The sequence below is a fragment of the Mytilus trossulus genome, chromosome 3, assembly GCF_036588685.1.
Source record: "Mytilus trossulus isolate FHL-02 chromosome 3, PNRI_Mtr1.1.1.hap1, whole genome shotgun sequence".
Taxonomy (NCBI): Eukaryota; Metazoa; Mollusca; class Bivalvia; order Mytilida; family Mytilidae; genus Mytilus; species Mytilus trossulus.
In genome coordinates this window covers 15,147,069-15,173,993 of record NC_086375.1, presented here as the reverse complement: position 1 = coordinate 15,173,993, position 26,925 = coordinate 15,147,069, and the positions used below count along the sequence as shown (strand labels likewise).

General features: G+C 32.3%; 1 protein-coding gene across 1 annotated transcript; it reads left to right on the top strand.

Moving 5' to 3' along the window:
- Positions 1 to 6,035: 6,035 nt before the first annotated feature.
- LOC134710439 (uncharacterized protein K02A2.6-like) lies at positions 6,036 to 7,025 on the top strand. The gene has a single exon (XM_063570797.1). It carries the CDS (start codon positions 6,036 to 6,038, stop codon positions 7,023 to 7,025), a length of 990 nt encoding a protein of 329 aa, XP_063426867.1.
- The last annotated feature ends 19,900 nt before the right edge of the window (positions 7,026 to 26,925 follow it).

Sequence of the window (26,925 nt, the reverse complement as noted above, 5' to 3'; positions counted from 1 at the left end):
GTTATATAAATAAATGTACATTTAATAAAACAGTACTCACGGGTGTCATTCGGTTTAACGAGAAAAATAATCTTGAAAGAATATCTGACGGCGATCAAGTATTGAGAGACGATCGTGAAAGTTCTAGTAACGGATCGTGAAAGACATTTAATCGAGAAGACATATAAAAGGTCAATAAATATTCTAATTTAATCAATTACACAGATAAATTAACGACAAAATAAAACTGTTTGTCAAAATGGTTCAACATTATGATCATTATGTGAGAATATCCAGTTTTAAAAGTACATAGTTATTACATAACAACAAAAGGCAGATTGCTTCTCGACATTTCAATGACATACAAAATGTAAACAAACATGATTTTTTCACAAATTCGACTAGAAAAACTACTTTTATCCTAATACGGGCATTCTATTTAATTAACCAAATGACATAGTTATTTTGTATAAACATAATCTGAAACTTGGTAAATAAAGAAGTATTTACACAAAAATTGATTTTTTCGGATCGTGAAAGATCACGCACCGCATTTTTGAAGATCGTGAAAAGGATCGTGAAAGATCTGATGCTACGAAATTGTTCAAATTATTCTTCAATTATATCATAATTAATATTTGTTATTGGTAAACGCTAGAAGGTCAACATCCTCAATAGGTTAAAGCATTTTAAAGTACTAATATTTTCAGAAAATAGTTGGATGACTGTAGGATGAAGCTTTTTATTGTCATGTGAAGTACTAACTTATCACGAGTTATAGGATACACACATTTTGTATATTGGATCCTACAAACAACATGTCCGTCAGACAAGATTCACCTGACCCCGAATTTGCCTCATTTCATGGATGAAGATTCATTTTGTGTTCAAGTCCGTATCGCGGATTCGTTAAGCTTTATGATAACAGTCTGTTGTTATGATTGTAAGGTGTACATTTTCGACTTCTGCAGGGTTTCAAATAACATCGAACTCATTATCATGCATCATTCGGCAATGACCGTTTTATGTTGTTTAGCCTTTAGGATATGTATGCTATAGCGCCAAGGTGTTTCGTGTATGGTGTACATGTCTGTCTGCATGTTTCATATATGACCATAATGACTTCAATTGTATTTGATATATTGCATGATAGTAAGATTTCTATGTCTGGCTGTCGGTCAGGGTTCATATACTTTTGACCTTATGTTCCGAATTAATTGCCCAAGCATAACTTTTACATTTGTCAGTTTCTAAGGCACTGTAAGAATCGGAACACATTTATTTGGTGTACAGGATATTTGTAGAGATCTGTATGGCATGGTATTCTGACCTTGAACTCTTTTTATGAACCATTGACAATCTTAAGCGCATTTGACACTTCTAGTAAAACCTTTGATATTATAGACGTTCAACAAATATACTATCACAAGTAAAGCAGACGAGACATTACAGCATTTGCGCTCTGGTTTTCTATAGTCTGTAGTATATGGTTAAATCAATCCACATCTCCGTTGTATACAAAGAACTTAAAGAAAGTTCTGTTATCGTTCAATCTCAAATTACTCATGAAAGATGATGTTTTGCTGTAATTTTTTGTTTGATTGATATCATTTTGGTTTAAACGTTGCATATGCATATTATTGGCTAAATAGTGTCGGTCTGCCTGAATTGCACTTGACCGATTCTCAGAGCTGAATCTTTCACACTTAGTTAGACATTTTTTTAGTGTTTTTTTTTATTCTTTCGAAGTGTTGAAATAAAAAAAAAAATAATAGTTTTAATGTTCATCCTTATGAAAAGTTACAGGTTTTCAATTTATCAAATGGTAAAAGAAAAACATATTTCTGATTTACTAGTATTTAGTCTGGTCACGCATTATCTTTCACGATCAAAATAATGCGTTGCCTGATCTTTCATGATCAAGTTTAATTGAAATTCAACAAATTCAAGGTTTTCATATACAAATTAATGCTTTTAAGGGAAGAACACACTTTAATTTTACTGTACAATTAGATACACCAAAGATTAAATTTCAAATGTATCATAATAAACTGAAATATGACCATTATAGTACATAAATCGTGTTATTTGTAATTAATTTCATAGACATGCATTGCGCCTTTTGTGTTTTTTCATAGAGTACCGCATATTTTCTTTATCTTATTTCACAGTTATAATAAGGAAGTTAAAACATTTTGACAGACATAATTTTTGTTCGGATTTGTTCCACGTTTTGAAAATTAAGCGATTTTTTTCAAAGATTCTGAACTCGAATTAACATTTATATCTTTCACGATCCGTTGCTAGAGCTTTCACGATCGTCTCTCAATACTTGAGCGCCGTTAGATATTCTTCCACGATCATTTCTCTCGTTAAACCGAATGACACCTGTGTACTGATTATCACTCTATTTGTCAAATAACAATTTGGTTCTACGTGAGCACAAGTCAGCACACAAATAAACGAGTTTACTGATTTACTCCTATCAGGACATGTAAACTATGCCAACTATCCGGAATATCTTCAAAAAGTCGGATTACATGTTCCACAAAAACTCGATATTTCCTTATTGTTTTGTTAATTTTTGCATTAGAAATTAATCAGTTGCTCATTTGCATTATTAAAAGTACATAAAATTAAAGCTCGAGATCACAAACTGTGTTTTGATAAATTTGCAGATGCGGATACGTCAACGTAAACGATACGGTTGATACGTCGTAAAATGAACGACCTCTATTACGAATTGGTTGATCCATACGATGTGTCTGTTTCTAAACTAACTAAGGAGATTTTTACCACGTCTTATGTTGTGGTTTACCATTGACGTCGTATGTTGTTTTAAGTACCGAACGTGACCTATTCCCGAATATGACTGTTTTGCTGAATGAGAATTTGCATTGCTTTAAGACGTGTCTCGGTATTTGTACATCCAGCGTTCATGTATTTAGTTAGTATATTTTATGTGTGATTCTGATGTTGTTTTGCAGCTTGTTTTCGTTTGTAGTTGTAATTCAATTATTTTTAATTTTCTATTCGTATGTTAAAGTTCAGATAATTAATCACGCACGTGTGCACATGCTTTATTTGTTTTACACAGTTCGATTTGGAATAGAGGCCGACATAGTTATAGATAGTGCAGTTAGTTGCACAATTACATACACAATTATATAGTTATATTCGTGTATTTGTTATAACATGCATCAAATAACACAATTATAAACCTATATCGATTATATCTAACGTTTTGAAATTTACCTGAGACGTCACTTGTTGTGGCGTTAAAGCATTCGGGTGACGCACAGTTCGTAATTCTGTTATGCTATTTTTGTATACTGTTCTAAATCAAATTTAGGTATTCGTTGTTATTATGTGGTTAACATGACGAAATGTACGGTTATATTATTTTGTTATGTTTTTTCTGTAACAATACTATACTGAGCAAGCAAAGGTTAAACTGTTTCAGTATTTAGTCGGTGCGAGAGGCCGTAAGATCTACCTTACAATGGCATTCGACCAAGAACCACAAAATAGGACGCTAGCAATGGTCCTACAAGCGTTTGATGTGTATTGCAATCCAAAACGAAACGAAACTGTAGAAAGATACAAATTTAACATGAGGAACCAGAATAAAAAGGAGACATTTTGACAAGTATGTCACCGAGTTGAAAATATTAGCAACAACTTGTAACTATGGAGTACTGCATACGTCACTAATCAGAGACAGATTTATCTGTGGTATTCAAGATTCACACTTAAGAGAAAGATTGTTAAGAGTTATAGACTTGGAGCTACCGAAATGTCTACAAATTTCAAGAGCAGCAGAACTGTCTAAGGAAAGAACTAGAGGCTCTAAAGAGCCTGTGTCGCTCACCTTGGTCTATGTGCATATTAAACAAAGGACACAAATGGATTCATGACAAAATTGTATTTTGGTGATGGTGATGTGTTTGAAGTTCTTACTTTACTGAACGATTTTGCTTCTTACAATTATATCTATCATGAACTTTGCCCATTAGTAACAGAGAACTATATTTGGTAAAAATTTACATAAATTTACCAAATTAATGAAAATTGTTAAAAATTGACTATAAAGGGCAATAACTCCTTAAGGGATCAATTGACCATTTAGGTCATGTTGACTTATTTGTAGATCTTACTTTGCTGAACATTATTGCTGTTTACAGTTTATCGCTATCTATAATAGTATTCAAGATAACCAAAAACGGCAAAATTTCTTTAAAAATTACCAATTGGAGGGCAGCAACCCAACAACCAGTTGTCCAATTCATCTGAAAAATTCAGGGCAGATAGATATTGACTTGATTAACAATTTAACTTCTTGTCAGATTTGCTCTAGATGCTTTGGTTTCATAGTTATAAGCAAAAAACTGCATTTTACCCCTATGTTCTATTTTTAGCCGTGGCGGCCATCTTGGTTGAATGGCCAGGTCATCGGACACATTTTTCAAACTAGATACCCCAAAGATGATTGTGGCCTAGTAGTTTCAGTGGAGATTTTGTAAAAGATTACTTAGATTTATGAAAAATGATTAAAGATTGACTATAAAGGGCAATAACTCCTAAAGGGGTCAACTGATCATTTTGGTCATGTTGACTTATTTGTAGATCTTACTTTGCTGAACATTATTGCTGTTTACAATTTATCTCTATCTATAATAATATTCAAGATAATAACCAAAAACAGCAAAATTTCCTCAAAATTACCAATTCAGGGGCAGCAACCCAACAACCGATTGACCGATTCATCTGAAAATTTCAGGGCAGATAGTTCTTGACCTGATAAACATTTTTATCCCATGTCAGATTTCCTCAAAATGCTTTGGTTTTTGAGTTATAAGCCAAAAACTGCATTTTACCCCTATGTTCTATTTTTAGCGGTGGCGGCCATCTTGGTTGGTTGACCAGGTCACGCCACACATTTTTTAAACTAGATACCCCAAAGATAATTGTGGCCAAGTTTGGATTAATTTGGCCAAGTAGTTTCAGAGGAGAAGATTTTTGTAAAAGATTACTTTAATTTACGAAAAATGGTTAAAAATTGACTATAAAGGGCAATAACTCCTAAACGGGTCAACTGACCATTTTGGTCATGTTAACTTATTTGTAGATCTTACTTTGCTGAACATTATTGCTGTTTACAGTTTATCTCTAACTATAATAATATTCAAGATAATAACCAAAAACAGCAAAATTTCTTCAAAATTACCAATTCAGGGGCAGCAACCCAACAACCGATTGACCGAAAATTTCAGGGCAGATAGATCTTGACCTGATAAACATTTTTACCCCATGTCAGATTTGCTCTAAATGCTTTGGTTTTTGAGTTATAAGCCAAAAACTGCATTTTACCCCTATGTTCTATTTTTAGCCGTGGCGGCCATCTTGGTTGGTTGACCGGGTCACGCCACACATTTTTTAAACTAGATACCCCAATGATGATTGTGGCCAAGTTTGGTTTGATTTGGCCCAGTAGTTTCAGAGGAGAAGATTTTTGTAAAAGTTAACGACGACGGACGACGACGACGACGACGGACGACGACGGACGACGGACGCCAAGTGATGAGAAAATCTCACTTGGCCCTTCGGGCCAGGTGAGCTAATAAAAACATTAGAAAACCTAACTTTTTCAGACTTAGAAGTACATGGTGTCAAACATAAACAAAGAAATACCAATTACCAACAGCAAAAGCAATATACACATAAAACTAAACCATCTTATGCACAAAACTCTTCTGCTTGTAAATATATTGCGCAAGAAAACATGAATTTAATAAGGCAAAATGTCCCGCTTTTGGGAAGGAGTGTATGAAATGTGGTAAAGCCAATCATTTCGAAAGCATTTGCAAATCAGAACAAAAATCAAGACAAAGACGTCACCCAGGACACAGAGTACGAGCAATATCTGAAGAGTCTAACGAAAGTAATGATTATTTTGAAATAAACACAGTAAATAAACTTATCATAGATACCAGGACTATACACTCATCAATGTAAACTCTTTTAAAGAAAAGCACAGTAGTCACATATATGCATCTATGAAAATAAAAGGCAAAAATGAGAAAAGCAAATTAACAAGATTTCAATTAGACAGTGGAGCAGCATGCAATATAATCACTGCAAGAACATTGAAAGAGCTTGATATTAACCAATTACAGAAATCAAGTCAAATACTGACAATGTACAACAATACCACAATAAAACCGATAGGAACATGCATTCTAAAATTTGTAAATCTAAAGAACAATGATCAGTTTAAGGCAGAATTTGTAGTGGTAAAAGATGGCACTTTGACTCCGTTGTTAGGTAGCAAAGCAGTGCAAACTATGAATTTGGTAACTGTAAATTATGAAAATATTAAAGCAGTGAGACAGGGTGCGCTTTCTAAACCCTTTTCAACAGACATAGTTATAAAGGAATATGCAGACATATTTGAAGGGACTGGTAAATTGCAAGCATCACTAGAATTGGACAATACTGCAAATCCTTTAGAACATCCGCCAAGAAAAGTACCTGTCGCTATAAAAGAGAAGCTTCATTCCGAATTGGAAAGACTGACAAAGTTAGAAATTATAAAACCAGTTTCAACGCCAAATCCGTGGGTTCCAAGTTTGGTAACTGTCGTAAAAAAACCAGACAAACTTCGGATATGCATTGATCCGAAGCATTTGAACCAGCAGTTGAAAAGAAGTCATTATTCGCTACCAACTATCGATGATTTACTACCAGAACAGAGTATAGCAAAGGTATTTAGTTTCGTTGATGCTAAAAAAGGATTTTGGCACGTAGAATTGAATGAAGAAAGCTCGTTGTTGACAACATTCAACACACCGTTCGGACGCTACAGATGGTTGCGAATGCCGTTCGGTTTATCTTCTGCACCAGAAGAATATAAACGAAGGCAAGACCAAACAGTTGAAGGTTTGCCAGGTGTACGAAGCATGGTAGATAATATTCTTATCGATGGCGAAGGCGATACAGAAGAAGAAGGCATTGATGACCACGAGGAAATTTCGGGCTTTAATTGAACGTTGTCGGGAAAGAAACATAAATAACAAAGAAAAGTTGAAGTTAAAATTGAAGGAAGTTCGATTCATAGGACAACTTATAACAAGCGAAGGTTTGAAGCCGGATCCAGAAAAGATTCGAGTCGTAATGGATATGCCAAAACCGACAGATGTTTCCGGAGTGAGAAGAATTATTGGATTTGTCACATATATCTAAGCAAGTTCTTACCGACATTTGCGAGCCACTTCGAAAGCTAACTTTGAAAGACTCCGCATTTTGTTGGATTGAAAATCATGATAAAGCACTTGAAGAAATCAAAAGGCTAGTGACTGCTGAGCCAGTTTTAAAATATGATGATCCTAAACCAAAGCTAACAGTTCTAAGCGTTGCTTCACAAACTGGACTTGGTACTGCAGTTATGTAGGGAGACAGACCAGTTGCATATGCGAGTAGAGCTCTCACTGATACCGAAACAAGGTATGCTCAGATAGAGAAGGAACTATTATAACTTTATTTTCGGACTTTCACTCGTATACATATGGTAGAATAGTAAATGTAATATCTGATCATAAAACTTTGGAGAGTTTAGAAAATTTAGCAGACTTTGGGTATTTAAACATGACAAGTCATCTCCATTCATTGTAATCTCAAAGTAATGTAAAAGTGGAACAAGCAGTACAAACAGTAAAAAGGTTACTAGTAATGAAGAAATCAAAATTTGACAAAAAAGGATCCATATTTATCATTGCTCGATTTTAGAAATACACCAACAGAGGGTTTTGGCAATAGTCCAGCTGAAAAACTCATGAACAGAAAAACTAGAACACTTTTACCAACGAGAGAAAGTCTTCTAAAACCGAAAGTGGTTGGTCCGAATAAAGTACAATTAAAATTAACAAAACAAAAACAAAAGCAACAATACTATAACAATCAAGGAACAAAAGATTTAACAATGTTAAATAATGGAGATACCGTAAGAATTCAACCGTCAAACTTCAACAAAGAGTAGAAGAAAGGGACTATCAAACATCAACATCAGATCATGCGAAGTTGATGTTGGAGCGCAAACCATACGTAGAAATCGTCGACAACTTAAACCCACACTTAGACTATACTAATGAACCTACAGAAATTGAAAGAGACTATTCCGACTTTGAACATGTATAAATAAACAATCAAGACAATAGTGAAAATAGCAAAGAAACACCGATAATAACACGATCAGAAAGAGTTATTTAACCACCATCACGATTTAAGGATTTTGTGTGCGAGTAGATTACAAGTGCGTACATGGCATACTAATCCCCGAAGTGATCTCGTGTAAATAATGAACAATAATTTTAAACTCGTAGTATAAGTAGTGTTTTCAAACAACCGCTAGGATATATTTTATATTGTATGCAAAGCGATCATTATGACAATATCTTTTACTTTAGATCACTTTAACTTCACATTTAGACATTAAATTTGCTAGGTGTTGAATATGACTTTATTTGGTAAACTAACTTAAATAAGGCCGTTATAGTTTTCTCGTTTGAATTGTTTTACATTGTTGTATCGGGACCTTTTATAGCTGACTATGCGGTATGGGCTTTGCTCATTGTTGAAGGCCGTACGCTGACCTATAGTTGTTAATGTCAGTGTCCTTTTGGTCTTTTGTGAATAGTTGTCTCATTGAAAATCATACCACATATTCTTTTTTATATTTATGTAATTATTTTATTTAAAGAAGAAGGGATGTAACAAAACTATTAATATTTCAATATCAGAATTCAGTCAGAATTAATTTAGATATACCTGCACAACCAAAATGCATTAATAGATTGCTGAAGTAGAATGCGCACTCTCTTGTCATCATGTAGCTGATTAAATATGTAGTATGAAACAGCCTTTGTATTCATCGCCTCATACCATTCCGAAACATTTTCTGTTCTATGTGGTCTTGCATTTATTTGTACTGTATTCATGTCATTTAATATGTCATTTGGAGGTATATTTATCATTGCCATAAAGCAAGATGTTTGACTAACTACAAAACCATGACCTGTACAAAGTCAGGAATATAACAGGAGAAAACAAATCCAGGTTTGAACTAAAATCGAGTGATACGCATCAATTAAAAGAGGAATACAACGTAAACACTCAAATGCAACAAAAACAAACTTCATATAAACGAACTATTTTTAACAACTCCCGTATTCCTTACTTGGTTCCGGATATTGGAGGGTTGAAACTATGTTTTACAAACTAGACACACCTTAAACGATAAGACATAACACATCATCAAAGGGAAACCATAACAGAAACGTAAAAAATAAATACATCAACGTTGGTTGTATAGAATATCGAAACACGTCGTTAATATATAATTATATTCTGGTATCACCTAAGCTGAACAAATGTATACAAAAAAACATATTGGATTCATTATTATTCGATAAATACCAATTTTCGTGGACTCCGTTGGTACAGTTGAACAAACGAAATTGAATATTCAACGAATAAAATTTTTCTTTAGGCTTGTTAACAGACTTCGGTAAAACAACGAAACTAAATATTCACGAACATGCAAGTTTTCCTTAATTCACGAAAATCGGTAACCCCCAAAATAAATGAATCCATAGTAATCACCATTACATTGCATTGTATATTTGATGCGATAGCATGCAATGCAAATTCAAACTTGTTAAAATAGTTTTACATTCTTATCGGGGCCTTTTATAGCTGACTATATGCGGTATAGGCTTTGATCATTGTTGAAGGCCGTACGGTGACCTATAATTGTTAATGTTTGTGTCATTTTGGTCTTTTGTGGATAGTTGTCTCATTGGTAATCTTACCACATCTTCTTTTTTTATTTATATATATTCCTGAACGCTAAGTTCTTTGTTGAGCACACAGACGACAATCATCGGTCAATATCCCTAATGCACCTACAATTGAGGAACCAAAAAGTTGTGTGAAAAAAATCTCTGTGTAGTAATGTTTTGAATTTTAAAAAAAAACACATCTGATTAACATAACATAATTACGGAATTTTTGAAAGCATTCTTTTAATGTAGAATGAATAGGGGTCAACACTTTAGAAACTTTTTTAAGATGTTTAGTCGAACATCTTGATAATCCAGCTATATATCGTTCCTTATCCTGCAGATACAGCCTCAAGTGTTTCCAAATCGAAAATAAATACCAAAAAATGTGAGTTTTTGTTTCTTTTAAAGCACAAATAATATACATAATTATGTGTAGGATATAGAAAATCACTGTGTAGCGACTTTACATATCAGCTGTATTTGTACTCGGCTAAAGCTCGCACTACACCTGTTTCTTAGCCTCGTACAAAAACAGCTGATATTTAAAGACACTAAACAGGTCGTATGAAATAAAATCTATAGACTTTTGTAATAATTTGTCAAATGAAGTTTTTATCATGCTCTTATTTTCAGGTCTCAGGTTTTGCAAAATTGTCAGATTTTGTATAGAGTATGCACGGAAATTTCAATTGTGTGTGATAAAAAGAAAACTACACCACAGCATTTTAAGATATAAATATATATATATATATAATGTGAGAAGCTAGCTCTTATAACATGCCTTCTAATAAGGAAAAGAAAAAAATGGTCACCTGACTTGTTTTCTGGCTTTATATTAAAATTGGTAAATCCACAACATTTTCTATTGTAAAATTACCTTATCTGAGTTATCTCCCCTACTATCTGAGTTGTCTCCTTCTATTTGGCAAAGATGTAGAAAAATAAATCAAACAAAACTATTATGTTTTTCAGAAAATATAGCCGTACATATCATAAAAAATAATATGAGGCAGGCATTACCTGTAAATGGGGACGAAGTCTGTATGAATTATTATTTTTGTAACTTAAATATTTGTTAAAAAAAAGAAACGGAAATAACCGTAACGTTTCCGATGTTGGTTCTGTTGTTAGGGATTTTAGTTGTGACGTTATTTAAGTTATGACGTCATATGCAATGTAAACAAAGAAACGCTATCATCAGGTATCGTTTTTTCATATCAAGGAATTATTTATTAAAAAGAAATTGGTATTGCGTTCCTTCCTATTTATACTAGACTGATAAATATATATTTTACTCAGATTCATTCAAACGAGACCGGAAAAAGGAAGTACATTGTAGATTTCTGCGCAGGTCCGGGATTTCAAAACATGACATAAAAAAAATTGAACGATTTTGAGTTCATTAGTACAATGAAAAATTCGGGAAAATTTTCCCGATTTTTTTTTTATTGAAATTTATACTGTTATTGGGGACTTCGTCCCCATATAATTTTCTTGCATATGAATTATATACTACTGTCAAAAGTTGCACATTTGATTAAATATCCAGACCAGTTGTCATCTGCTACTTCAAAATACAAGATGGAGGAACCCAACCGTTCCACCTTAACCTATATATGGGATTAAATTTAGTCCTCAGTTCTCTTCAACTTAGTACTTTATTTCGCCTTTTAACTTTATTCATTCGAGCGTCACCGATGAGTCTTTTGTAGACGAAATGCGCGTCTGGCGAAATACAATTTTTTTGTCTCGGTATCTATGAAGAGTTTATTGTAAGACGAAGACGATACCATTAAAAGACATATCACTGCCAATCGTAAACTTCTACTGAAAAAGAACTACATGTAGCTTTATTTGGTTTGTTTATTGAAAGATGAAGATGTATCAGACTATTATTATTTTAATGACTCGGGAATCAATTATCGAAATATTTTGTAATGCCTCCTATATTTGTGTAGTAGCATCAGTTTACTTAGATATTGGTTTATATGATCTTGCAAGGAAAATGCTTAAGTCGATTGAAGAAATTGTCTAGTGTTTTTGTTTTGTTTTAGTATTTCTCTTTTAATTATAATGTGTACAAGTATATATGTCATTTTCCATCACCAAGTAAAATCATGATCAGGAATGTTACAAAAACTGCAGTTCCTAAAATGGAGCTACATGTCTGTTCATAGGATGATCTATGAATTTTTGAGTTTCGATTTCTTGAGTTTCGATTGCTTTCACTAATGTTTGTATGTACTTGTTATCTTCAATTAACCAGATGCTCCACAGGGTGCAACTTTATACGACCACAGAGGTCGAACCCTGAACGGTTGGGGCTAGTATGGACACAACATTCAAACTGGATACAGCTCTGAATTTGGATTGTGATTTAATAGTTGACACAGCATAGGTTTCTGACACAGAATGAATGTGGTCTAATGAGCTTAAAATAATTTGGGTATTTGGTTTTTTTTTTTGCTTTTGAACAATTTAGTATGCTGTTGAATATTAATCCTTTGATATTTGAAGATTTTTTTTTTTCATTTCTGAAATCTGAAATAAGAAAAATTTAACCCCACCAATTGTTTACACCTCCCCCTTTCCCTTTTTCCAAAAATGATCTCAATTCAAATTTCTTATGGAGTTTTCAACAATAACTACTCATTTAAATACATCATAAAATATAAAATGCCATACAGTCATGATTTAAATCAATTTAACTACTTTTCTGGACAAAGAATGATAACTCCAATGCATCATTTTATATTGGCAAATTTCCAATGAGGTTCATTGACCTAAAGTTTTTGGCAAATTTCCAATATACATAATTTAAGAGCAGTTTAGATGAGATATTAAAATGAGTTTCAATTACCAACCTTACACTGCTTTTAAATTATGTTTTGTACTTAAGAAATTGTCCATTAACCTGGTAACTTCCCCCCTTTTTTGCACCTTATTCCTTAACGGTTTGAGCCATAACTCCCAAAGACAATTCTTACCATCCCTTTGTGGTAATCCAATATGCAAAATCTAAATACATGGTTAGATTTATCATATCAAAGAACCCCAAGAATCCAATTTTTGATGAAATCAAATAAAGTTCAATTTTGGACCCTTCAGACCTCAATTTGAACCAATTTGATAACCGGTCCTACATATATTAAAAATCTAAATGCATGGTTAGATTCAGCATATTGAAGAACCCAATATATTGATTTTTTGTTGAAATCAAACAAAGTTTAATTTTGAACCCGATCTGGACCAACTTGAAAACTGGGTCCATAATAAAAAAAACTAAGTACATGTGTAGATTCAGCATATCAAATAACCCCAAGAATTCAATTTTTGTTAAAATCAAACTTAGTTTAATTTTGGACCCTTCGGACCTTAATGTAGACCAATTTGAAAACGGGACCTAAAATGAAGAATCTAAAGTCACTGTTAGACTCGGCATATTAAAGAACCCCTATTATTCAATTTTTGAAGAAATCAAACAAAGTTTAACTTTGGCCCCTTTTGGTCCCTATTCATTGGGACCAAAACTCCCGAAACCAATCCCGACCTTCCTTTTATGGTCATAAACCTTGTGTTTTAATTTTATAGATTTCTATTTACTTATACTAACGTTATCGTGCGAAAACCAAGAATAATGCTCATTTGGGCCCTTTTTTTGGCCCCTAATTCCTAAACTGTTGGAACCAAAACTCCCAAAATCAATCCCAACCTTTCTTTTGTAGTCATAAACCTTGTGTCAAAAGTTCATAGTTTTCTATTGCTTTAAACTAAAGTTATAGTACGAAAACCAAGAAAATGCTTATTTGGGCCCTTTTTGGCCCCTAATTCATAAACTGTTAGTACCAAAACTTCCAAAATCAATCCCAACCTTCCTTTTGTGGTCATAAACCTTGTGTTCAAATAGCATAGATTTCTATTGACTTAAACTAAAGTTAGAGTGCGAAAACTAAAAGTATTCGGAAGCCACAGACAACGACGCAGTCGTGATACCAATATACGACCAAATTTTCAAAGGTACAAAATACAAAGTTATGGCATTAAAACAAGTGACTATAGATGAAGACAACAACACCATCCAACCTGGGTAAACTTTTTAATAAAGTTTTATATAAACGTTTAGTAAAATTTATGGATATCAAAAATTTAATAGGTAAAAATCAAATAGGTTTTAAAGAGAAAAGTCGTACAGCTGACCACATATTCACTCTTAAGACCATAACTGATCAATATAGACAAAAAAAGAAAAAAGTTTTTGCTGCCTTCATAGACTTAAAAAAGGCATTTGATACTGTATGGCGACTAGGTTTATTTTCTAAACTCATAAAACATAATATCCCCCAAAAAATGTTTAATGCTATTTATTCAATGTATACTGATACAGTAAGAAGAATAAAATTCTCTAATGGGTTGAGTCCTCCATTCCTATCAGAAAGGGGTGTTAAACAAGGTGACGTATTGAGTCCCCTTCTTTTTAACTATTTTATAAATGATCTAGTAGGTAATCTTGATAACAAACATACGGATCCAGTTGCCATTGGGGATACCTCTTTGAACATTCTTTTATATGCAGATGATATTGTTTTACTATCTGAAAGCAAAGAGGGACTACAAAAATCTCTTGACATTTTACATGAATATTGTTCAACATGGAAACTACAAGTTAATACTGATAAATCAAAAATTATGATATTTAATTCTAATGGCAAGACATTGTTAAACCATTTTTTCTTATGATAATTCATATCTTGAAACGGTAACAAATTATTGTTACTTAATTGGGTATTGTTTTAAAGTATAATGGCAATTTTTGCCTTGCTGTGAATTCTCTAATGGAAAAAGCCAGGAAGGCATACTATAAAATAAAGTAAACTATAGGTCTCAACAACCCATGTAGACTTCTTGAAAAAATTGTTTGATTGTTTAGTTACTCCCATTTTTACATATTGTAGTGAAATTTGGGGGGTGGATTCACATTTTAAAGACTATGATCCATTTGAAAAACTTCATGTTAAATTTATCAAAGACATATTAGGGTTCACTGTAAGGCATCTAATGATGGATGTCGAGCCGAACTTAATAGAATTCCCTTGAAAAATAAAATATTATATTCAATATTCAACTACCTGTTTCTTCGGAAAATTCTTTGGCATATGATATATTCACTAAATCTGTAGATTTAAACCCTTGGGTCATAAAGGTCAAGAGTCTTGAACTTGGAATGTCTTATATCATCAATAACTCTAATTATGTTAAAGGTAATTTAAATTCTATTAAACAAAGAATTAATGACCAATGTTTGCAAGTTCAAAATGCAAATATATTTGAATCCAAAAAGTTAGACTTTTTCAAAAGTGTCTACATAATGGGCAGAAGACCACCCTATGTTGATATATTAAAAAACAGAAGTGACAGAGCTGCAATATGTAAGATCCGTATAAGCGCTCATACACTGATGATTGAAAGAGGGAGACATCTAAATATTCCCAGAAATGAGAGATACTGCTCTGTATGTAATTCTGGTCAAATTGAAAATGAAAAACATTTTCTCTTACATTGTGAAAAATATTCAACTAAAAGGGACATATTTTACCATAAACTTTCAAATATAATCGTTGATCCTACAAAATTTCAAAAACATGAAAATAATATAATCTTTTTATTAAATAATAATTCATACACAATCCTAAAATTAACTTCCTCTTTCATCTCAGACAGTTTGAACCTGCGTAAAGCAAAACAAACTCTATAAAATTGTTAATAATCATTGTTCTAAATATTACATATCAATATTGTCATTATTTTCAATACTTATAATGTTTGACCAACTATGTAATTGATATATTTTTTAACCATTTATTGTTGATGATATTGATATCGTTCTATGATATTGTTCGAAATATGCCTATTGATATTCTATGCATTGTTACTATTTGTATACCAGTTGTATGGGCCATTGCCAATTATTGTAATTGTGTTTGTGCCAATAAAATATTTGTATTTGTATTTACCATCATACATGCCAAAATAGTATTGCATTCATATGAAAATGATTTCAAAAGTTGCTTAATGGAACAACATACATCATTAAGAAATTCTTAATTAACATTCTTTTTATGATATTGGAACCCTTAGGCTTATTTCAGTTTGACAAAAACAACAGAAAAGCATAATATGAATTGTAATTCTCATGTTGAAAAACTATGTTCATATATACTGAGAAAAATATTCACATGCAGAACTACATTTGTACATTCATATGTAGAATAAGTCTGTGCATATAAAGAAAAAAAAGTATATGCATATGAGGTAAACTATGTTCAAATAGATATATAGAAAAGTATGTGCATATAAGGTAAACGATGTGCATATGTAAGAAAAGTATGTGCATATATATATAAAAAGTAAGTGCATATAAAGTAAACTATGTTCATATATATGCAAAGTATGTGTATACATGGAAAAAAACATGTGTAGACATTGAAAAGTATGTGCATTCATGTATATAAAAATATGTTTGTATTCGGCAGCTACGGCGTTCCATAAAGTAGTCTCTTTAGCAAAACAGCGCATGTCTATAAGAAAACGTGCAACTTGTGCGCACAAGTTAATAACTCGTGCGCACAAGTTGTGTAACTCGTGCGCACAAGAAAGTTACTCGTGCGCACAAGTTAAAAAATTGTTTTTGCGTGGAACTCCAGGGCTTCCATGTCAATATTTATGACTTCCTGGAGTGCCATGCAAAAAAAAATGTGTAAGACGAAGACGATAACATTAAAAGACATAGCACTGACAATCGTAAACTTCTACTGAAATAGAACTACATGTAGCTTTATTTGGTTTGTATATTGAAAGATGAAGATGTATCATACTATTATTTTAATGATTCGGAAATCAATTATCAAAATATTTTGTAATGCCTCCTATATTTGTGTAGTAGCATCAGTTTACTTAGATATTGGTTTATATGATCTTGCAAGGAAAATGCTTAAGTCGATTGAAGAAATTGTCTAGTGTTTTTTTTGTTTTAGTATTTCTCTTTACATTATAATGTGTACTAGTATATATGTCATTTTCCATTACCAAGTCCGATAAAATTATGATCAGGAATGTTACAAAAACTGCAGTTCCTAAAATGGAGCTTCATGTCTGTTCATATGATGATCTATGAATTTTTGAGTTTCGATTGCTTTCACTGATGTTTGTATGTATTTGTTATCTTCAATTAACCAGATGCTCCGCAGGGCGCAGCTTTATACGACCGCAGAGGTCGAACCCTGAACGGTTGGGGCTAGTATGGACACAACATTCAAACTGGATACAGCTCTGAATTTGGATTGTGATTAAATAGTTGACACAACATAGGTATCTGACACAGAATGAATGTGGTCTAATGACCTTACAATGTTTTGTTTTTTTTTGCTTTTGAGCAATTTAGTATGTTGTTGAATATTAATCCTTTGATATTTGAAGAAATTTACTTTTTTATTTCTGAAATCTGAAATAAGAAAAATTTAACCCCACCATTTTTTTTCACCTCCCCCTTTCCCTTTTTCCAAAAATGATCTCAATTCAAATTTCTTATGGAGTTTTCAACAATAACTACTCATTTAAATACATCATAAAATATAAAATGCCATACAGTCATGATTTAAATCAATTTAACTACTTTTCTGGACAAAGAATGATAACTCCAATGCAACATTTTATATTGGCAAATTTCCAATGAAGTTCATTGACCTAAAGTTTTTGGCAAATTTCCAATATACATAATTTAAGAGCAGTTTAGGTGAGATATTAAAATGAGTTTCAATTACCAACCTTACACTGCTTTTAAATTATGCTTTGTACTTAAGAAATTGTCCATTAACCTGGTAACTTCCCCCCCCCTTTTTTTGCACCTTATTCCTTAACGGTTTGAGCCATAACTCCCAAAGACAATTCTTACCATCCCTTTGTGGTAATCCAATATCCCAAATCTAAATACATGGTTAGATTTATCATATCAAAGAACCCCAAGAATCCAATGTTTTATGAAATCAAATAAAGTTCAATTTTGGACCCTTAAGACCTCAATGTGAACCAATTTGATAACCGGTCCTAAATATACTAAAAATCTAAATGCATGGTTAGATTAAGCATATTGAAGAACCCCATATATTGATTTTTTGTTGACGAAATCAAACAAAGTTTAATTTTGGACCCCGATCTGGACCAACTTGAAAACTGGGTCCATAATAAAAAAAAACTAAGTACCTGTGTAGATTCAGCATATCAAAGAACCCCAAGTTTTTAATTTTTGTTAAAATCAAACTAAGTTTAATTTTGGACCCTTCGGACCTTAATGTAGACCAATTTGAAAACGGGACCTAAAATTAAGAATCTAAATACACGGTTAGATTCGGCATATTAAAAAAACCCTATTATTTAAAGGAGTCATAAATATTGACATGGAAAAACAAGCTACATACACTTACAATAACATATATAAACTTGTATAATTTCAATATGGCACCCTAAATAGGACAGTAAAAGCATTCATAACAAATGAGCAAATTCGTAAATAAACAAAAACAAAAACTAAAAATGGAACATTACACATAATGGAGACACGGAAAAAATACTACTTATATAGTATCATACAATACATTTTTTCTGAGCATCTCTGAGCCAAAATAGCATTGCCTAAATGTAAACAATAAATTAGTTGTGCATGTGACCAATTGGTTATAATTTCCTCTTTATTTTAAAACAACGTTTGCAACATATAACTTAATTCCAAAATTATTATTTTATCTTCATCCCTCAATATCCAAATAAACTTATTATCAGAAGAATGATCAGATACAATTAAAAGCTTTTGCGGAATTTAAAAAAAAAAATCTCATTATTTAGCCAAGAACACTTAAATAAGAAGTGAACCTCATCTCCAATGAGGAAAATATAAAAAAAAAAACATTTAGCTTATCATCATGATCACAATATATTGGGCAAGAGAGGGACAGTCAAGCTCATAAATAAAAAATAAACTGACAACGTCATGGTAAAAGTCTCTTCTTAAAAATTACAAGTAAAATCAATTTGCAAAAAAAAGAGACATACATAGGAAATAAGATTTCAAACTAAAATGGACAGTGTTGTGCTGTCCATGATTAACGGATGAAACAAGTGAAACTGTGAGCTACTGCTCACTGATGATACCCCCGCCGCAAGTGGATAATATTAATTATATGGCAAGCCGTTCTCGTCAAAACTATGATTAAACCATTTTTCGAAAAATTTACACACTGAGAATTACAACAAAGCACACTGAGATTTAAAAACTTCAAAACGCACACTGAGAATTGAGAATTACACACAGAGAATTAAAAATTACACACTGAGAATTAAAAATTACACACTGAGATTTCATAAAGACGCACTGAGATTACAAAAATGAAAAACGCACACTGAGAATTGAAAATTACACACTGAGAATTGAAAATTACACACTGAGATTTCAAAAAGACACACTGAGAATAAATAAACTGAAAACACACACTGAGAATTTGAAATTACACACTGAGAATTTAAAATTACACACTGAGATTTGTGCGCACTTTTTATGCTCACATATCTAATTAGCATACTTAATCTGAATCTATTACAAGCTTAAAACAACAAGGGGACAAAACTCGTTAGTCCTTCGATTTGGTTCCAAATTATTAATAAAAAAAACCTTTAGAAATACAAGAACAAGAAAAATACCCGGCACTTACTCTTATTACAAAATACAACCAAATGGTGAAAAACTTTATTAAAATTATAAGAAAACATAGGAACAATCTGCAAAAGAATGCAGTGAAATTTTTACTCAAGTTTTTATTATAGCATATAAACGTAACAAAAATATAAAAGATTAACTAGCGAAATCAGGGAAACAGTTGGAAGACTTTGAAAAGGGACACATGTTTAATTACTGGTAGTAATGATCTGAATTATAGGCAACAAACTTATGAATATGAGCGATGTTAATTACATGTAAGTCTTGAAATTTATTACGAATGTTGGTATAAGGAACCACATTTCATTATTATGACTGACAAGAGTTCTTGAGATCAAGATATAAATCTGTTGAATTATTCATCTCATGAATATTCATTAGTAATTTGCATATTAATCTCAGTGCGTATTTTTGAAATCTCAGTGTGTAATTAACAATTCTCATTGTGTGTTTTTTAGTTAATTTCATCTCAGTGTGTAATTTTGAATTCTCAGTGTGTGTTTTTTATTTTTCTAAATCTCAGTGTGTAATTTCGATTTCTCAGTGTGTTATTTTAGGTTTTTAATTCTCAGTGTGTATTTTTTTTTCGGAAAAAGGGTTTAAACATAGTTTTGACGAGAACGGCTTGCCATAATTAATAGTGTAAAAATATGCAAGTGTTCGGTAAACAGGAAGTTGTCGAGTGATGAATCTGAAAACGCATCACACGGTATAGCTGACTTATATAAATCCTGAAACCAAATTTCAGAAATCCTTGTATTGTAGTTCCTGAGAAAAATGTGACGAAAATTTTCAACTTGGCTATCATGTGTAAAATCATACAAGTGTTCGGTAAACAGGAAGTTGTCAAGTGATCAATCTGAAAACGCATCACACGGTATAGCTGACTTAGATAAACCCTGAAACCAAATTTCAGAAACCCTTGTATTGTAGTTCCTGAGAAAAATGTGACGAAAATTTTCAACTTGGCTATCATGTGTAAAACCATACAAGTGTTCGGTAAACAGGAAGTCGATGAATGATAAATCTGAAAACGCATCACACGGTATGGCTGACATATATAAATGTTGATACCAAATTACAGAAAGGGTTGAAGTGTAGTTCCTGAGAAAAATGTGACGAAAGTTTCATGGGACGGACTGACTGACGGACGGACTGACAGACAGAGGTAAAACAGTATACCCCCCCCCCTTTTTTAAAGCGGGGGTATAAATATATATTGGAGTTGATATTATGTCAATTAAATCAATTATTAATCATATTATATACATATATACAAAACTAGGTAGTGCAACATATATATCAAGGTTAGAATGGAAAATGACAAGTTACTACATTAGTATTCAAGGAATACTAATTATTTGAAAGGAACATCTATTTTACATGCATTATAATTAAATAGTCACCACTTTAATTAAAGCTATTTTTGAAAACTGAGTCAAAATAGTGAAACAAACGACATGAATGTTGACTCAGTTTTATAACAGACAATGTATGTGTGCACATTCTGAACCAAAAACAACAAAATACATCATTGATCAAACGTTAATATTTTTTTCAAGTCCGAAAAGGGCTCAAAGGACATGTATACTATTTTAAATCAAGGAATCTTACCTACAGATTTTGTAGCAGAAAAAAAATGGGAAGGTATTCTTAACAAAGTTGTAGAAAATTGGAAAAAAAATACACTTGTGTGTTACCAAGGTTTAAAAAAACACTAGATTATGTTGGTTTCAATATAGAACCAGATGCTCCGCAGGGCCCAGCTTTATACGACCGCAGAGGTTGAACCCTGAACGGTTGGGGCAAGTATGGACACAACATTCAAGCTGGATTCAGCTCTAAATTTGGATTGTGATTATATAGCATAGGTTTCTGACACTGTCATGAATGTGGTCTAATGAACTTAAAATTTTTGTTTTGCCTTTGAGCAATTCACTATGCTGTTGAAAATTAATCCTCTCAAAAAAATGTTTGAATTTTTTTTTTTTTTATTTATGAAATTTCAAATGAGAAAAATTGCCCCCCCCTCCCCAATTTTTTTCTTCACATCCCCCATCCTTTATTCCAAAACCGATCTCAATTCAAATTTCTAATGGAGTTTGCAACAATAATCACTCATTTAAATACATCATAAAATATCAAAATGTAAAAAAGTGCTTGTTATCACTGAATGGTAAAGATTATTTTAATTTATCAGTTGGTAGTAAAAGTGAATATTGATTAAAGTTGATTCAACTACTATTCTGGACAAAGAAAGATAACTCCAATTGAAATTTCTTGCTATTACAAAATATTGTGCAATTAGATATTTCTTGCTATTGCGCAAGACGGTGCAATTGAAAATACTTGTTATTGCACAATACTGTGCAATTGAAGATTTCTTGTTATTGCTGAGTACTGTGCAATTAGAAATTTCTTGCTATTGCACAATACTTAATATAATAATTTTAGATCCTAATTTAGACCAACTTGAAAACTGGACCCATAATCGAAATACTAAGTACATGTTTGGATTCAGCATATCAATGAACCCCAAGAATTCATTTTTTGTTAAAATCAAACTAAGTTTAATTTTGGACCCTTTGTACTTTTATGTAGACCAATTTGAAAACAGGACCAAAAATAAAGAATCTACATGCACAGTTAGATTTGGCATATCAAAGAACCCCATTTATTCAATTTTTGATTAAATTAAACAAAAGTTTTATTTTGGACCCCGATTTAGACCAACTTGAAATCTGGGCCAATAATCAGAAATCTAAGTACATTTTTAGATTCAGCATATCAAAGAACCCAACCGATACAATTTTTGTCAAAATCAAACTTAGTTTAATTTTGGACCCTTTGGACCTTAATGTAGACCAATTTGAAAACGGGACCAAAAATTAAGAATCTACATACACAGGTAGATTCGGCATATCAAAGAACCCCAATTTTTAAATTTTTGATGAAATCAAACAAAGTGTAATTTTGGACCCTTTGGGCCCCTTATTCCTAAACTGTTGGGACCAAAACTCCCAAAATCAATACCAACCTTCCTTTTATGGTCATAAACCTTGTGTTTAAATTTCATAGATTTCTATGTACTAATACTAAAGTTATGGTGCGAAAACCAAGCAAAATGCTTATTTGGGTCCCTTTTTGGCCCCTAATTCCTAAACTGTTGGGACCTAAACTCCCAAAATCAATACCAACCTTCCTTTTGTGGTCATAAACATTGTGTCTACATTTCATTGATTTCTATTTACTTAAACTAAAGTTATTGTGCGAAAACCAAGAATAATGCTTATTTGGGCCCTTTTTGGACTCCAATTCCTAAAATGTTGGGACCAAAACTCCCAAAATCAATCCCAACCTTCCTTATGTGGTCATGAACCTTATGTTAAAATTTCATAGATTTCTATTTACTTTTACTAAAGATAGAGTGCGAAAACTAAAAGTATTCGGACGACGACGACGACGCCAACGTGATAGCAATATACGACGAAATTTTTTTTCAAATTTTGCGGTCGTATAATTATTCATTTTATTTTAGGGACAAATGCTTTACGTTTTAAAATGAAGCTTGTTAGTTGTAATTTGTGTACATTTTGCAAGGAAGAGCCTGAAACTATAGAACATTTACTTTGGGGTTGTCATATTGTAGCCGACATTTGGCACAATCTAAATTCATGGATTTTCGATAAGGTTTTCATCGAAATTCCACTTAATTTGAAAATTGCCATTTTTGGCCTCTATGAAAATTGTAAACTTTTATCTTACTGACGAAGTACTTTATTTACAGATGTAAGATGCAAGATATAAAACCCAATATAAAAGGTCTTCAAAACTACATAAAAGAAAACCTGATTTTAGAGAAACATATTTCTTCAAAATACTTAAGTGTGGAAGAACACAACTTGTACTGGAACCCCTGGGCTAATGTCATTAATTAAATTTAAACATTTATGTATATGAGCATTTGAAATTATCTGTTTACTGTTATACCATACCATATGTATGCTCATATATATCTCTTGCACTACTATAACTATATTGATGAAAATGTTATTACTACACTTAATCCATAGATTTCAAATTATTAGTTCATATAATGCTTATAATGCTGCTTTTTTTTTATTTCATTTGCTTGATTATTGTGCCACAATATAAATATATGTTGATTCTTGTAGATTCATGAAGAAAAATAATAAATTATAAAAAAAAATAATGTGTCTATGTGAGCAAGAACTTTCTCACATCGACACACTACAAATACACACACATATAACCATATCGAGAGGTCTGATGAAGACTACTCGAACAACTTCAAAAACAACTATATACAACTTAGAACAGTTTAAAAAAAACAATTGGGACCAGTTAGAAATGAATTCGGACAAATCAGAGGGACGAGTCCGTACATATTTTGACAAAATTTTATATAAATATAAGAAGATATGGTATGAGTGCTAATAAGACAACTCTCCATCTCAGTCACGATATGCATTTTATCAGCTTTAAATTTGTTTATACAACTTGAAAAACTTTAAAGAAAAGTAATCATCGACTGCATCTTTCTCAGATACCAAATCCGTACAGGTATTTAGTTTATTCGATTGTTGTTTGTTTGAGGAAGAATATGTGTGCACTTTCGGAGCACGAATTTGTAATCCTTACAGGTGAATTGATTTTTTTATTTTTTGGGTTTTTCCTTATTTTATTCCTTCTTTTTTATAACATGGGTCTGATTTTCATTTTAGAATATTACCTGAAAATAGTAAGTTTTTGCTTCGATAATTTGGTTTAGATTAGATCCTTGTATGATTTTAATCCTCAAATTTCTCCATGCCGGGCTCTCTTAAACTTTTTACCAATCGAGATAAATTTTAGATTTAGCGAAAATTAAAATCCGTGAAAAATACATTACGTAATGAACTTATTTCTTTTCCTTTGATCTTTATTGCATAATTGAAAACATCTTCTTCTTTGACATTTTTTTCGTCATGATGATACTGACTTGGTACAGTCATTTTCTTTTGAGGAAAATTGTGGATTAACCTGGTTTGATAGCAAGCTGAACCTCTTACTTGAATGACAGGTGCATACAATTCCGTGGTGTAGTGGTAAGTGCATCGGACTACTAGCACAAAGGTTCATGGTTCGATTCCCGTTTGGGATGAAAATTTCAGGAACTCAATTTTCGGCTCTCCCTTGACACCATTTGCGAGTATGGTCTTGAGGAAACGATGATAGTCCGTCGGAAGGGGACGATAAATGGCTGACCCGTGTTATGAGAGAGCCATATCTCTTGCACGTTAAAGACACCCTTGTAGACTAAAAAGAGTAGGCTTATGCCTCTACAAGGCAGCACTCGCACCCGCAAAGTGGAAAGGGATTAATATAAGTTGCAAAACTTGTTTCCCAATCCACTATGAATAAATAAATTTAAACTAAACTATTTCCGTTATATTAAAAACGATGTGTGAACAATATGAAACAGACATGATAGTTAACTAGAGGCTCTAAAGAGCCTGTGTCGCTCACCTTGGTCTATGTGAATATTAAACAAAGGACGCAGATGGATTCATGACAAAATTGTGTTTTTGTGATGGTGAAGTGTTTGTACATCTGATTTTACTGAACATTCTTGCTGCTTACAATTATTTCTATCTATATTGAACTTGGCCCAGTAGTTTCAGTGGAAAATGTTAGTTAAAATTTACAAATTTCATGAAAATTGTTAAAAATTGACTATAAAGGGCAATAACTCCTAAAGGGGTCAACTGACCATTTTGGTCATGTTGACTTATTTGTAGATCTTACTTTACTGAACATTATTGCTGTTTACAGTTTATCTCTATCTAAAATAATATTCAAGATAATAACCAAAAACAGCAAAATTTCCCTAAAATTACCAATTCAGGGGCAGCAACCCAACAATGGGTTGTCTGATTCATCTGAAAATTTCAGGGCAGATAGATCTTGATCTGATAAACATTTAAACCTTTTGAGATTTGCTCTTTATGCTTTGATTTTTTAGTAATAAGCCAAAAACTGCATTTTACCCTTATGTTCTATTTTTAGCCATGGCAGCCATCTTGGTTGGTTGGCCGGGTCACGCCACACATTTTTTAAACTAGATACCCCGAAGATGATTGTGGTCAAGTTTGGATTAATTTGGCTTGGTAGTTTCAGAGGAGAAGATTTTTGTAAAAGATTACTAAGATTAACGAAAAAAGGTTAAAAATTAACTATAAAGGGCAATAACTCCTAAAGGGTCAACTGACCATTTTGATTATGTTGACTTACTTGTAGATCTTACTTTGCTGAACATTATTGCTGTTTACAGTTTATCTCTATGTATAATAATAGTCAAGATAATAAGCGAAAACGGACAAAATTTCCCTAAAATTACCAATTCAGGGTTAGCAACCCAACAATGGGTTGTCCGATTCATCTGAAAATTTCAGGGCAGATAGATCTTGACCTGATTAACAATTTAACCCGATGTCAGATTTGCTCTAAATGCTTTGGTTTTTGAGTTATAAGCCAAAAACTGCATTTTACCCCTATGTTCTATTTTTAGCCATGGCGGCCATCTTGGTTGGTTTCACGGGTCACGCCACACATTTTTTAAACAAGATACCCTAATGATTATTGTGTACAAGTTTGATTTAATTTGGCCCAGTAGTTTTGGAGGAGAAGATTTTTGTAAAAGTTAACGACGACGACGGACGACGGACGCCAAGTGATGAGAAAAGCTCACTTGGCCCTTCGGGCCAGGTGAGCTAAAAATGTCAAAATAGGGGCACAGCAGTCAACATTGTGTTAAAATTTAATCACAATAAAAACAAGCAAATATGTCAACAAAGATGAAGACAGCAGCCAACATTGTGTTTTCATCTTAATCATTATAAAAACAAGAAAATATGTCAAAAGCAGTCAATAGTGTGTTATAATCTTAATCACCATTAAAACTAGCAAATATGTCAACAACAGCAATGCAAGGATTATAGAAGAAAGTATCGACATTGTTTATTTTCATTGTTTATATGTAAACTTACTGTATATCAGATAATGTATAATGTTTTAAGCCATTGGCCACTATGGGCGTAAAGTGCTTTTCAATAAAGTAAAGTATATAAACAGGCAAATATATCACCAGCAGTCAACTTTATGTTATAATCTAAATCACTATATAAACAAGCAAATATGTCAACGGCACTCAAATGTTTGTTATAATCTTAATCGCTATATAACTAGCAAACATTACGCTAATTAAGAATAACAACAATACATTTCAGATATTAATAACAGGATGAACGACATCAATTAACAAACATGTTTTTTTCTCAAATT

Excerpts from the sequence above, each read along its gene's own strand:
- LOC134710439 (XM_063570797.1), top strand. The coding sequence starts at position 6,036 with ATGAAAATAAAAGGCAAAAATGAGAAAAGCAAATTAACAAGATTTCAA.